Source organism: Oncorhynchus kisutch, linkage group LG17 (genome assembly GCF_002021735.2).
Source record: "Oncorhynchus kisutch isolate 150728-3 linkage group LG17, Okis_V2, whole genome shotgun sequence".
Taxonomy (NCBI): Eukaryota; Metazoa; Chordata; class Actinopteri; order Salmoniformes; family Salmonidae; genus Oncorhynchus; species Oncorhynchus kisutch.
In genome coordinates this window covers 46987232-47000841 of record NC_034190.2, presented here as the reverse complement: position 1 = coordinate 47000841, position 13610 = coordinate 46987232, and the positions used below count along the sequence as shown (strand labels likewise).

The 13610-nt window shown below is 43.0% G+C and overlaps 1 protein-coding gene across 1 annotated transcript in view; it reads left to right on the top strand.

Moving 5' to 3' along the window:
• syn2b (synapsin IIb) overlaps nt 1-12369 on the top strand; it is a 40328-nt gene extending 27959 nt beyond the window's left edge. The window contains exons 2-13 of the mRNA XM_020505959.2: nt 576-633; nt 785-876; nt 4807-4963; nt 5073-5162; nt 5282-5344; nt 5470-5612; nt 5817-5891; nt 6209-6311; nt 6893-7042; nt 7651-7711; nt 11046-11445; nt 11629-12369. Coding sequence (XP_020361548.1) covers nt 576-633; nt 785-876; nt 4807-4963; nt 5073-5162; nt 5282-5344; nt 5470-5612; nt 5817-5891; nt 6209-6311; nt 6893-7042; nt 7651-7711; nt 11046-11445; nt 11629-11761 — 1525 coding nt within the window. The 3' untranslated portion in view covers nt 11762-12369. The remainder of the gene's footprint in view (nt 1-575; nt 634-784; nt 877-4806; nt 4964-5072; nt 5163-5281; nt 5345-5469; nt 5613-5816; nt 5892-6208; nt 6312-6892; nt 7043-7650; nt 7712-11045; nt 11446-11628) is intronic.
• Nucleotides 12370-13610: the final 1241 nt, after the last annotated feature.

The window sequence follows — 13610 nt, the reverse complement described above, 5'->3', positions numbered from 1 at the left end:
AGAACTGTTTCGGTTGTTTTCTTTGTTGTTTTGCTGTTCAGTTTACATTAAAAAGGATGAACACTTACCACGCTGCGCTTTGGTCCTCACCTTTGGTCCTCACCTTCCCAAGACAGCCATTACAATGTGCCAGGTTATGTAATGGGAGTAGCTAACTTGTAGCGCTTTATCACGTGCGACTACGTCAATGATTTCAATTGGCTGATGCACATTTTGAGACTAAGAAAAAGTGTTCGCTAGTATGGCCCTGGAATGAATATATCACCACCTTGACTTTATCACTAGCAACAGTTCTCTAAGTCACGTTTATCTGAGGGGATATGTGCCACAAAGACGGAATGTTTGGGTAACGGTGTGGTGTGTAATTAAATCATTAAGATGCATGTGTTCGCGCCATAAAATGTATATTGATGCATATTAAATTCAATGAAGTGTATCTTATTCAATATTGACTGGAGCCGTACCTGATTGTAAATTGATGGAAGGCATCCACAGAGAAACACAATCACAATGAGTCACAGTGTTATCTCATAATGTCATCAAAAGGATAATCAATGAATTTCTCTATTGCCTAGGGCCAAACTCTTCAGAGGGAAGAAAGTGCATGGAGATTATGACATCAAAGTCGAACAGGTAAGCCTCATTAGGCAAACTGCGTCGATTAACTTTTGGCACCTGTCTCAGAATTCTCTACCTAGAAACTGAATATGTATCTATGACTCCTATTGTTGTAGTGTCTACGTTCAGTTCTTCAGATATACCTGTCTGTTTTTCTGCCTTGCAGGCTGAGTTCAGTGAGATCAACATCATAGCTCATGCCAATGGGAGCTGTAATGTGGACATGCAGGTTCTGAGAAATGGTACCAAGGTGGCCAGGTGAGACACGCATGGACGCATGTGCCCGCCCACACACACACACAAGCCAAACGGTAGCATCTGAACTCATTGACAATTCACCATTGCTCTGAGAGGATATTTTTACTGAGCAACACACTCAAGCCTTACATGATGACCACACCGCTCCTGTGGCATGCGAGAGCGTTGCAAAATAAATGTACACATACATGTTATTTAATCATTGCGACAGCGATGACATTGCGACAAGTTGGTGCTATTTGTGACGCTCAACGCGCTGCAAGTCCTGCCTCTCAAAGATGAACTGATGTCCACACTCCAGTAGTAATGCACCATAAAGTTGGTTGCCAAACAGAGTCCAAAGTAATAAAAAAATTAAAAGAATCCTGAGGTTGGAGGAGAGATGACAAAATGATAAACCAAATTCCTTTCTCATCATCTCTCCTCCTTCCTCAGGCTTCTTTTTTTTACTTCTTTGGACTTTATATAGAGGTTGGCAACCAACTTTACGGTGCATTACACCAATGAGGAGATGGCACGTGGGTATATGCTCCTAAAAACCAATGAGGAGATGGGAGAGAAAAATATAATCTATTTTAGCACATGCAGACACTCGCTGAGGTGCGCGAGCAGTGTGGGTACAATGATTGAATAACATGTATGTTATTTTCAACGCTTGCGCACGCGACACAAGTGGTGTGGTCAGCATTACTTGACCTTCACATGTAAAGAGAACCATGGCAAATTTCCAGATTTGCTATTTCAACGCAGGTTGAAATATCAAAACAAACTCTGAACCAACGATATTAATTTGGGGACAGGTCGAAACGCATGTAACATTTATGGCAATTTATCTAGCTTGCTGTTGCTAGCTAATTTGTCCTGGGATATAAACGTTGAGTTGTTATGCACAAGGTCCTCTACTCCGACAGATAAAACGGTCAACTGAATTCCTTTCTCATCTGTGGATCGAATGTCTCATTACGCACACCTGGTTCCCATTCCCCCAGATCAGTATGTGTATGTGTCCTCTGTTCCCCGTTGTCCTTCTCGATTATTGTCCCATGCCGTTTGGTCTTGTGAGTACCTGTGCTCAGTTGTATTGGCTTTCCTGCTACGTGTTATTGTGCACTTGTTATTACGGGTCTCGTCCCGTGTATTATTTATAGGTTTACAACTCGCTCTTTAGTTTGGGTTACATCCCTGTTGTCACGTGTGCTCCCTCTCCGGCCTCTAGGTTACCAGTCTGCTCGTTATGGCGAACACCACGTGCGCTTCGTGAGACTGGACTCCATCACTTCCTTGATTACCTGCCCTATATATGTAACTTCCTTTGGTTCCTTACCCAGGCTTCATTGTTTCTGTTTCTAGTCTGTGTGTTGTTTGAGGTTCTTGTTAAGTATTATGTTCTGTTTATTTTATTAAACACTCACTCCCTGAACTTGCTTCCCGAATCTCAGCTCACATCGTTACAGAATGACGCCGCACCTAAGGGAAGTATCAAGGAGTGGTTTTTGTATTTTGGGCTAGGTGGGAATGACGTCGGGTCCGGAAGCCACTACAGGCTCTCATGCCTCTGCCGGATCAACAGGCTCCCCTGCCTCAGCCAGCTCGTTGGGCTTTCATGCCTTCACTGGATTGCCAGGCTCCCCTGCTTCTACTGCCTCATCAGGCTCTCATGCCTCAACCGGATCGCCAAGCTCCCCTGCCAGGCTTCCAGCCGGCGACAGGTTCCCGCGCATCAGCAGGGGGTGACCGGTCCGCTCCCGATCCACGGGATCGTCCCTGAGGCTGGATCCAAACGTTCCAAGGGAGGGGGTACCATCAACTATGCGCTCTCTCTCCGGCACTCTAGGTCACCATACTCCTGCATCTCAGCCGGATTGACGGGTTTCCTGCACCTCTGCAGACGTGACCGGTCCGCTCCTGTTCCCCTGGATCGTCATTTCGGTCAGCGTCCTGCGGATAGAGCCGCGCACCGGGGAGAGGGTACTGTCACGTGTGCTCTCTCTCCGGCATCTAGGTCACCAGGCTGCTCGTTATGGTGCACACCTGTCACCATCGTTACGCACATGTGCGCTTCGTCAGACTCACCTGGACTCCATCACTTCCTTGATTACCTGCCCTATATAAACTCAGCAAAAAAAGAGACGTCCTCTCACTGTCAACTGCGTTTATTTTCAGCCAACTAACAGAAATTGAATAATGTGTCCCTGAACAAAGGGGGGGTCGAAATCAAAAGTAACAGTCAGTATCTGGTGTGGCCACCAGCTGCATTAAGTATTGCAGTGCATCTCCTCCTCATGGACTGCACCATATTTGCCCGTTCTTGCCATGAGATGTTTCCCCACTCTTCCAACAAGTGCCTGCAAGTTCCCGGACATTTCTGGGGGGAATGGCCCTAGCCCTCACCCTCCTATCCAACAGGTCCCAGATGTGCTCAATGGGATTGAGATCCGGGCTCTTCGCTGACCATGGCAGAATACTGACTTTCCTGTCATGCAGGAAATCACGCACAGAACGAGCAGTATGGCTGGTGGCATTGTCATGCTGGATGGTCATGTCAGGATGAGCCTGCAGGAAGGGTACCACATGAGGGAAGAGGATGTATTCCCTGTAGAGCACAGCGTTGAGATTGCCTGCAAAGACAAGAAGCTCAGTCCGATGATGCTGTGACACACCGCCCCAGACCATGTCGGACCCTCCACCTCCAAATCAATCCCGCTCCAGAGTACAGCCCTCGGTGTAATGCTCAATCCTTCGACGATAAACGCGAATCCGACCATCACCCCTGGTGAGACAAAACCGGGACTCGTCAGTGTAGAGCCCTTTTTGCCAGTCCTGTCTGGTCCAGCGACGGTGGGTTTGTGCCTGTAGGCGACGTTGTTGCCGGTGATGTCTGGTGAGGATCTACCTTACAACAGGCCTACAAGCCCTCAGTCCAGCCCCTCTCAGCCTATTGTGGGCAGTCTGAGCACTGATGGAGGGATTGTGCGTTCCTGGTGTTACTCAGGCAGTTGTTGTTGCCATCCTGTACCTGTCCTGCAGGAGTGATGTTCGGGTGTACCAATCCTGTGCAGGTGTTGTTACACGTTGTCTGCCGCTGTGAGGACGATCAGCTGTCTGTCCCGTCTCCCTGTAGCGTTGTCTTAGGCATCTCACAGTACAGACATTGCAATTTATTGCCCTGGCCACATCTGCAGTCCTCAAGCCACCTTGCAGCATGCCTAAGGCACGTTTATGCAGATGAGCAGGGACCCTGCATCTTTCTTTTTGTGTTTTTCAGAGTCAGTAGAAAGGCCTCTTTGGTGTCCTAAGTTTTCATAACTTTGACCTTAATTGCCTACCGTCTGTAAGCTGTTAGTGTGTTCACGACCGTTCTACAGGTGCATGTTCATTAATTGTTTATGGTTTAATTGAACAAGCATGGGAAACAGTGCTTAAACCCTTTACAATGAAGATCTGTCCTTTTCAGGGTCCTGAAAAAGGGACGTTTCTTTTTTTGCTGAGTTCATGTTGCTCCCTTTGGTTCCTTCCCCAGGCGTCATTGTTTCTGTTTCATGTCTGTGCATTCTTCGAGGTTCTTGTTTTGTTTTATGTTCCATTTATTTTATTAACACTCACTCCCTGAACTTGCTTCCCGAATCTCAGCTCACATCGTTATACATATATATACACACACAAAAGTACGTGTTTGTTTTGGGATATGTCCCCATTGTTTTCATGACGTACTTTATTTTGGGTGGATAAATAAAATAAAAAACTATTACATATTCCTGCGCCTGTCTCCTTTCATTATACAGCGTGACAGTCCCCAAATTCATATAATTAGCTCAGAGCTTGTTTTGATAGTTCAACCTGCGTGTGCTGATCGTGTCTGGTGTGGGGGTACAAAATCAACATGCGATCGCATTTCTCTCTAAAGCATCTGTATATTCATTTTTTTTACAGGTCATTCAAGCCTGACTTTGTCCTTATCCGCCAGCATGCCTTCAGTATGACCCAGAATGAGGACTTCCGTAACCTGATCATTGGTCTGCAGTATGGGGGCATCCCCAGTATCAACTCCCTGGAGTCCATCTACAACCTGTGTGACAAGCCCTGGGCGGTAGGTAGACAGAGGACTGGCTGGGTGCCATGCATGATGCTTGTGTATTTGTGCCTACAGTACATAGTTTGCATAATTTGACTAATGGATGTCTGATGTTTGACTCTAGTTTGCACAGCTAATAAGCACCTACAGGAAGCTTGGTGCAGAGAAGTTCCCTCTGATTGAACAGACCTTCTATCCCAACTACAAGGATATGGTAAGAACCTAATCATCTCCTGCTTTGAAATGTAGCATTTAATGTGTGACTTCTTTTGCTTTTGTTGTCTGAAACCACGCATACGTAAAACGATAACGTCTACACGGTTTATTACCCAGGTTGCCATGCCAACGTTTCCTGTCGTTGTGAAAATTGGGCACGCTCACTCAGGAGTAGGAAAGGTAAGAATGTTTGTCATTCTTGTAATTTACAAAAACAATTGCTTCACAAAAAAGATTATACTAGCAGAAAAAAGACATGGGTTTCTAACGGTGTGTGTGTGTGTGTGTGTGTGTGTGGTGTCCAGGTGAGGGTAGATAACCACAGTAAATTCCAGGACATTGCCAGTGTGGTGGCTCTCACCCAAACCTACACCACCACTGAGCCTCTCATCGACTCCAAGTACGACATCAGGATCCAGAAGATTGGCAATGACTACAAAGCTTACATGTACATACTAATTATTCACCTGTTTTATGTGTATGATATATGCTTCTGAAAAGCTTCACATTTTCCACAGTGTACCTTAAAGGATCGTCCGTTTCTCAAACTAATCCAGCAGTGTAATCAAATTAATCCAACACAATTTGATTTTGCCAGGGACTTTAATATGTTAATGTGTAATGTGTGTAATGTCTGCCTCATCCATTATAGGAGGACCTCAATCTCTGGCAACTGGAAGACCAACACAGGCTCAGCCATGCTGGAACAAGTGGCCATGACTGACAGGTATGATTCCTGAACAACAGCAGTACAGCACCACGGATAATGCATCCATTCTAATAGGACAATGCCCTGTCTCATTACGAGAGTCACGTAGCTCATTAAGAGACCATGTAAACGTCTGTATTGATCCGAGTTAGCACTGCATTGTGTTCTCTCTGAATGGTACACAATTGACAACAGCCATTTGAGTAATTGCATTGCTACATGCAAGTTATTTCTGTTAAATAGCAATAACACTTGTCTTTGGCATGAATCTATAGACTGACACTATGTAAGACCACTTTTTGTGAGTGTCTTATCCGTCTTCCCCCTGTGTTCAGGTACAAGCTGTGGGTTGACACCTGCTCAGTGATCTTCGGAGGGTTGGATATCTGTGCTGTCAAAGCCATTCATGGGAAGGATGGGAAAGATTACATAACGGAGGTATGAGCTTCATACAGTTGGAGTAAGCGTGAAAATATTTCAATGTACAGTGCTTGACGTATTGCACGAATTTCTTATGCTATATTGCCTCATTATGTAGTTGCTCTCTACACACCGACGCAATATAATGAAAGATTCAACATCTTTGCTAATCAATGTATTGATGTATTCCACATCCTTGTCAGGTCATTTGGAGTCTATCTGGTTGCTATGGGAACAGCAGCCTACACATATGGTTATAACTATATGTTCATGCTCACACAGACACACAGTTGAGAGGAGCACAGGCTCAAGCTGCAGTGCCCCTGGATGGAGAGCATGCTTTGGGGTTAAGGGCCTTGCTCAAGGGCCCAACGGTAGGGGATTGTTTTTAGGATATGAACCCAGCAGTCCCTTTTTTTCGGACGCCTGTTCAAGATTCGAACAGGTGACCTTTTGGCTACAGATCTAACTCCTGGCTACCTATTTTCCCAGCAATTCAGTTTTTCCCTAATTTCAACTAAAAGTGTCCACCCTTCATAACCTACTCCACTTCCACCTTCTCTTCGTCTGATAATAATACCATCTTCTGTGTGTGTCAGGTGGTGGGGTCCTCCATGCCACTGGTAGGAGAGCATCAGGCAGAGGACAGGCAGCTCATCACTGACATGGTGGTAGCCAAGATGAACCAGGCAGTAGGACGGACATCCACTGGGTCCCCTAACAGACCCACCACCATGCAGCCATCACAGGTATGGTGCAGTAGGCTACATACACCACTGTATGGGGGGATGTGATCAGTCATAGTCTTTACAGGAAGGCTTTGTAGGAAATCCGGTTTGAGAGCCTCTGCCTATATTAGAGTTTATTGTGTTACAGCCGTATTAAATCAAATCAAATGTTATTGGTCACATACACATATTTAGCAGATGTTATTGCAGGTGTAGCCGAAAGGCTTGTGTTCCTAGCTCCAACAGTGAAGTAGTATCTAACAATGCACGCAAATCTAAAATAATGGAATTAAGAAATCTATAAATATTAGGACGAGCAATGTCGGAGTGGCATTGACTAAAATACAGTATATACATATGATGTGGGTAAAACAGTATGTAAACATTATTAAAAAGTGACCAGTATTCCATGTCTATGTACATAGGGCACCAGGTTGTGTATTACTGTCTCTTAGTAACTAGAGTATAGTTATATTTGTATAAAATATATTCCTGTTTAAAAAGTGCATTCTTTAAAGCAGAATTGTATCATAAGGACATAATGACTTCTGCATTAAAGAATGTTACTTGTAGTGGACACTATTACTGTAGTGTCCCTGGGAGTATCACTGTGTTTTGTGTGTTTGCAGAGTGGTAGCCAGAAGGACCTGGTGGTTGATCCCAAGACTGGCACTGCACACCCTCCTCAAGGTTGTCTGCAGTACATTCTCGACTGTAATGGCGTTGCAGTGGGGCCAAAACCCGTTCAGGCCAACTGAGTAGCCCGCCAGGGAGGAAGTCTATCTAATATCGAAATGATGATGACGTACATTAGCTGGACACAAGCGGGGAGGGTGGTTGGGGGGAGAGACGGTAGACGAACTGAGATGTGGCTGGTATTAGTTTGGGCCAGAGTGTAGTGCTGGCCTGGACTGTGTTTTTCCTCTATGCAGTGTCAAGATGTACTGTTAACGTGTTTCCCTGTTGATTTAGTGTGCTTGTAACGGTCGCCTCTGTTTCTCTGTAGCCGTGGTTCTTTGGGGCTGTTGTTGACAGTGTAATAAGCAGATTGTGCCTACACTGAGTCCAGTGCTGCTGTGTGTGCCCAATGTTTGATTCAGTCATTATTCATTATTTGCACTTCCTCTACCCCCCCATTTATTTCTCCATTTTGGTGTGTACTTTTAGATATTGTTCAAACTGTGGTTTGTCGTGCAGTTTGACGTTTGTGTATATGTCAATATGTACATGTTGGTGCGTATGACTGTAGTGGTTATTTTCATACATATACTAATATAATAGATATTTATTTTTGTTTAGCATGTATGATATTCAGGCAGGTAACAGTATTTTTTTTCCTTCTCATTCTGGATGTTTCTTTAGTGACACCACTATTATTCTTTTGATCCAAACTATGGTCCTTGTGATTTATGCATTGTGAATGTGTCCAAATAACAAATGCATATTGTATAAGTTAAACAAAATAGATGTATGCATAAACAACCAAATGTTAGAGCCAAGAAAGCTGATGAGTACCTGCATACGTACAGCCAGATCACTGCTATGTAAAACTTTCATTCCATGCGTTGTTTGAAAGGACATGATATATAGATTTGTCTTTGTCCATTATTAGCAGATAGCTTACCCATCAAGATACTTCCATCAGTGAATGTTGCTATAACAACCAACGCTTAGAAAGACAGTTCTTTGACAGTATTATAACCTGTCTCTTCTTCACAGAACATAACTGTTTTCATGTGTATGAGGACAAGCATATTAGATAACTTACACAATTACAATAGACTACTGTAAAAAAAAATATCCTGTTGTTTTTATGGCAACTTACTGGCAGACGGTTACCTGTAAGTTACTGTAAAAAAAAAAAGTACAGTATTACTGTAAATTCTAAATAAACTTTGGTTTAACAGTACATTAGTATGTTTTACCGTAATGCACTGTTAAACCAGTTTCTTTAGAATTTATGGTAACATACTGTACTTTTTTTAAACAGAAACTTACAGGTACCTGGCTGCCAGTAAATTACTGTAAAAACAACAGGATGTTATTTAGTGTACCATTTTTTTTGCCTAATAATACATATTTGACTCATTTATCATCACGCAAGCACATATATGGGATTGGTTTGTGGCAGCTGCAGTTGCGATCGTGAGAGGAGAGATTTTATGTGATAGAGTTAGAGAGTAACTAACTATGATATATTCAAACGCTGTCATTCATTCCAATAATTAAGATACATTAACATAATGACTCTAGAGGTTTGTCTGTCAACTAATAAGATTCCAGTAACAACTGTTGCATCTTTGGCCAACGATTAATGTGTAAATCTGTTATATATATATATTTCAGGAAGTAGTCAAATTAGTTCTGTCACTTTAAATTATGTTGTCAAGTCAAAAAACGAAACTGGGATTCAGTTAAATGGTCAACGTGTTACATAATACATCTGAAATATTAGGTATGAGGTTTCTGATTCTACCATAAGTGCACCCTCCGTGCAGAATATCAACAACCATATTGGTGTTGCCATGACAACAGTGATGGTGCTCTGTTTTGCAGTGATGATGTGCGTGGAGTTATGCTTATGTTACTGTAATTTAAGGATTCTGACATATTTGCCTTATGCTCCTCTGAGTTAACGGAGTGCAATATATATGTTTTTAACTTTATATTTCTTTATTTTTATTACCAGATATTATTCCATAATTTATTCATACAGCTACATTCACAAGTGGGATACAAACATTTTCCCATTAAAAACACCTGCATTAAGTAGCAGTTAATAATGTAGAATCCATGCATGTCTCCTATTTGGTACAATGGTAATACTGCACAACTAAGAATACAGCTATATCAACACCATTGTAAATGTGTGTCACATTCTAAAACACACTTTTGTTTGTTACTAACAGAATTGTACAAATGAACTATGTTAGCAAGCTCTATGTGCAATGTATGTTCCAACGTGTATGAAATGCCATTGTGTCTGTGCAGATAACCCAGAGAGTAACCCTGTAAAAAGCCTTACCTGTGGCTTTGTGTTGTGGTTTGTGGGGCAAACTGCAAACTGACGTTCCTATAAAAGGGAGGATAGAGTGGAGGCACCAAGGTCCTTAATAGTTGCATTGTGAGGTATTTGTTGTGTAACGAATTGATCAAAGGCGCCATTGTCAGTGGAAACTCAAAAATCAGCCATCCTGCCCAGGTGAAACTCCTCTGCTGGCTTAGTTTTTCATACCGGCTGGGTTGCAGCTATTTGGGACCAGGGTGGCCACCAACTGTTAAGTGTGTTCTCATGGAACTAGTGTTGAATTGTTTGAAAGAATTCAGTATAGATAACAATACATTGTGGAAAATAATTCCCTAACTGGATATTTTGCCCCTGTCACTGGCAATAAAGCTTCCTTTGCGGTATATGCTCAGTCTGTGTCGCCATATTTGTTAGAGTTGTATAAAAATACAATATTAACGAGCAAATCACCCTATATTGTGGCACTATGTACATACAGTAGCTAGAGAGACTCCTTAAAAATGTCAGTTTATAGAAATATATTTGGAGCAAGAAGACCGACAAACACAGGTGAAGCAAGGTCAGAAAACAATATCAATTTACTTCTATTTTTAGACCCACTAATGATAGTTAAACTCTTTATCTATCATGTCATATTATTGAGGTGGAGAATCATTGAGCAAACTGATTGGTTGGTCAAAACCCCTCCATCTATACCCTCAAAGCATGTGTGCCCCACATTGCATTGCTTCTAATGCATGAGAGATAATGTATCTGCAGTATTGTAATATTGTATCCCCTCCTGCTTTGTGTGTCTTCATTTCGCAGCTTTTACTTCCTCCCTTTGACCAGTGTCGATTTTAGACTGGGTCTACTGTTTTTGTCAGATGGTTGAGAGAGACAACATTTCACATACAACTGTGAAAAAATACAGACTCAAATTCAAAGACTTTCAATATCCTCTCTCCACAGCAAAAGTGTGATAATATCATAAAGTGTTTCTTGTACTAAAATTAGGGGGCCGGGTGGAACCCCAAAGTCCCAGACCTGATCCAAAGTCAACTCCTAAAGCTTCTGCTAAGGACTCAAGCCAGAGGCCTACCCCAACCACACAGCAGCCCCAGTCAGCGAGTCAGGGAAAGCCCAGACCAGGAGTCCTGGGGGCTCAACAAACACCGCCAGCACAGCCTGCCAAGCCTGCACCCCCAAGACAGCGCAACTCAGCGCCTCAGCTCCAACCCGAGTTCAAGGCACCTCCACAGGCCTCAGCCCTGCCCCAGCCTGAGCCACTGGCCCAACCTCAAAATGAGCCAACGACTCAGGCACAACAGAAGGACCTGAGCCCTGAGCAGAGCCAGCCTCCAGTGGTAGAGCAGCCAACAGCAGAGGAAAAAGCACAGGCACATCCATCGCTGAAGTAAGAACACATTGGCAGCAACATTTTAAAAAATTGTTCCGACATAACTAAAAGGTTTAGCCAAAAAGAAGAGCCTGTATCTAATAAACACAATGCTCTACAGTCAAGTTGTGAGGTCATTTGTTCTGACAAAACCTTTGACGTTCTACAGATTGTAATCAACCATTTTATTTTGTTTTCCAGTAAATCTCAGTCCCTGACCAATGCCTTTGGTCTGAAGGAAACATCCTTCTTTCGTACAGCCAGTGAAGACGTGGCCAAAGCCGAGACCATGCGCAACTTGAGGAAGTCTTTTGCAAGTCTGTTCTCTGACTAGACGCAGTGTGGATTGAATATCCCTGAAACAGAGGGAATGAAACATGAGGTACCAAAACCAGTCTCTGTGTCATCAACTTCAAAGTGTTACAGTTAACCTCCTTCCTGTTTATCTAGATACATACGTACTGTGCATGCTATATCATTACAGTACTACAATTGATGGTATGACTTCTTGAGATGCAAGTCGAGAGATGTAAAGTTTGTGTTGATCATGCAGTAGTGTGGGTGTCACTGTTGGGCAGAAGAGGATCAAACCATCTGTAATGTGCATTTATGAATTTTGAATGTTGTAGCTTTTTGTAAGTGTTTAATAGTTTGAATGTGTACGGTCTGTCATTAGCATAAGGAGATTACAACACTCATTTAAAGTCTCTCCTATTTTGACATATGCTCTCAAATCACTAATTGACTAAACTAACTGCATGTTTCTACAGAGACGGGAATCCATAGCCATAATTTACTGAACTCAATCTGGAGTTCTATTTTAGTGGTATTGTGATAGGCATTTGGCTTTGTTTGTAGACATTATTGTTGACATGAGTATATCCACTGATGGTTTCTGCAGTCCTACAACTCTTAATAAAGTTACCATGCATCAATAAGCAATGTGACTCTAGATGGCCTACTCATTCTCTGCATTAGAAATGCAGGTTAATAGGTTACACTTGTAGTTATATTAACCCCCAAAAGAGGCAACATACTGTAACGGTTTTGACTTGAGGTTATTATTTATAGGGGTGCCAGGTAGGTTGTGCCTACCAGAGAAAACATAGGTTTCTCCTTTTAGTTTGGGTGGGAATGAGTCCCATCTGGTCCGTCAAGTCTACACCAATACAAAGGACTTATGTAAAAGTCAGGATGGAAATAAACTTTTCATAAACCCTTAAAACATTGGAAAGAACTTCCAAAACAACTATTATTTTGCGTGGGTTGTATTAGCAACAACAATGATTACACACACACATAAGAATATCACAATAGGTTCTGGTTCCTCCAGAAATGTCCTGTACCTCGGGCCTAAAAAGAGTCCAGCCCGGTAAAGGAGTTCAGGGAACTCCCGTGACCTTAGTCACGCAATGTTTGTCCGTTCATTCAAGTGTAGCGTCAACCCAGTATTAATCATACAATCAATATAACAATTATTTTACCACAGAACTTTAAAGCGTATCAACTCTTACGAAGTCCTCAACTACAACGAACTACATAAATCATCACAGTATACCTCACATCAAAACAAATGAAATACCGTATACAAAAAGGTTGTAGTCAGTTGGTCAGTCAGACAATCCAATCTGCCAACAGATCTCCAGCGGAGAAAGGCCACGAAGAACGGAGAGGTGTAAGTCCATGGATGCAAAGAGTGGATCCGATCCTGGGTAAACTCTATTAGGCTACAAAACACACGTTTAACCGCAACAAAACAATGGAATAGAGAAGCTTCGGGAACTGAGGGTTGAAAACATCCTCAGTCACGTCTCCATCACAACCCCACTTTTGCGCAGCTGATGCTGGCTATTTAATTGGGAAAAGCACCCTATTGGAAGGAGAAGCACTGAGACGGTTCAGAAAAATTCAGGGCCGTCACACACCCCCTCCCCTGGAAAAAGCCGACCATTGCCCTGGAAGGCACATCTTGGTCGGGGAAACCGAGAAAGGTCTCCTCATCACTTTCCTCTACAAAAATATTCATGACTTTTTGGAGCTCACGCTCCTCAGCTGAGGGGTCACAGGCCTTAAGGTGTGAGACTTCTGGGTCTGGGAATCCGAGAAAAGTCTCCTCACTTTCCTCTTCAAAGATATCCAGGACCTTGCAGCGCTCAATCGCCTCCAATTCCTCAGCCGAGGGG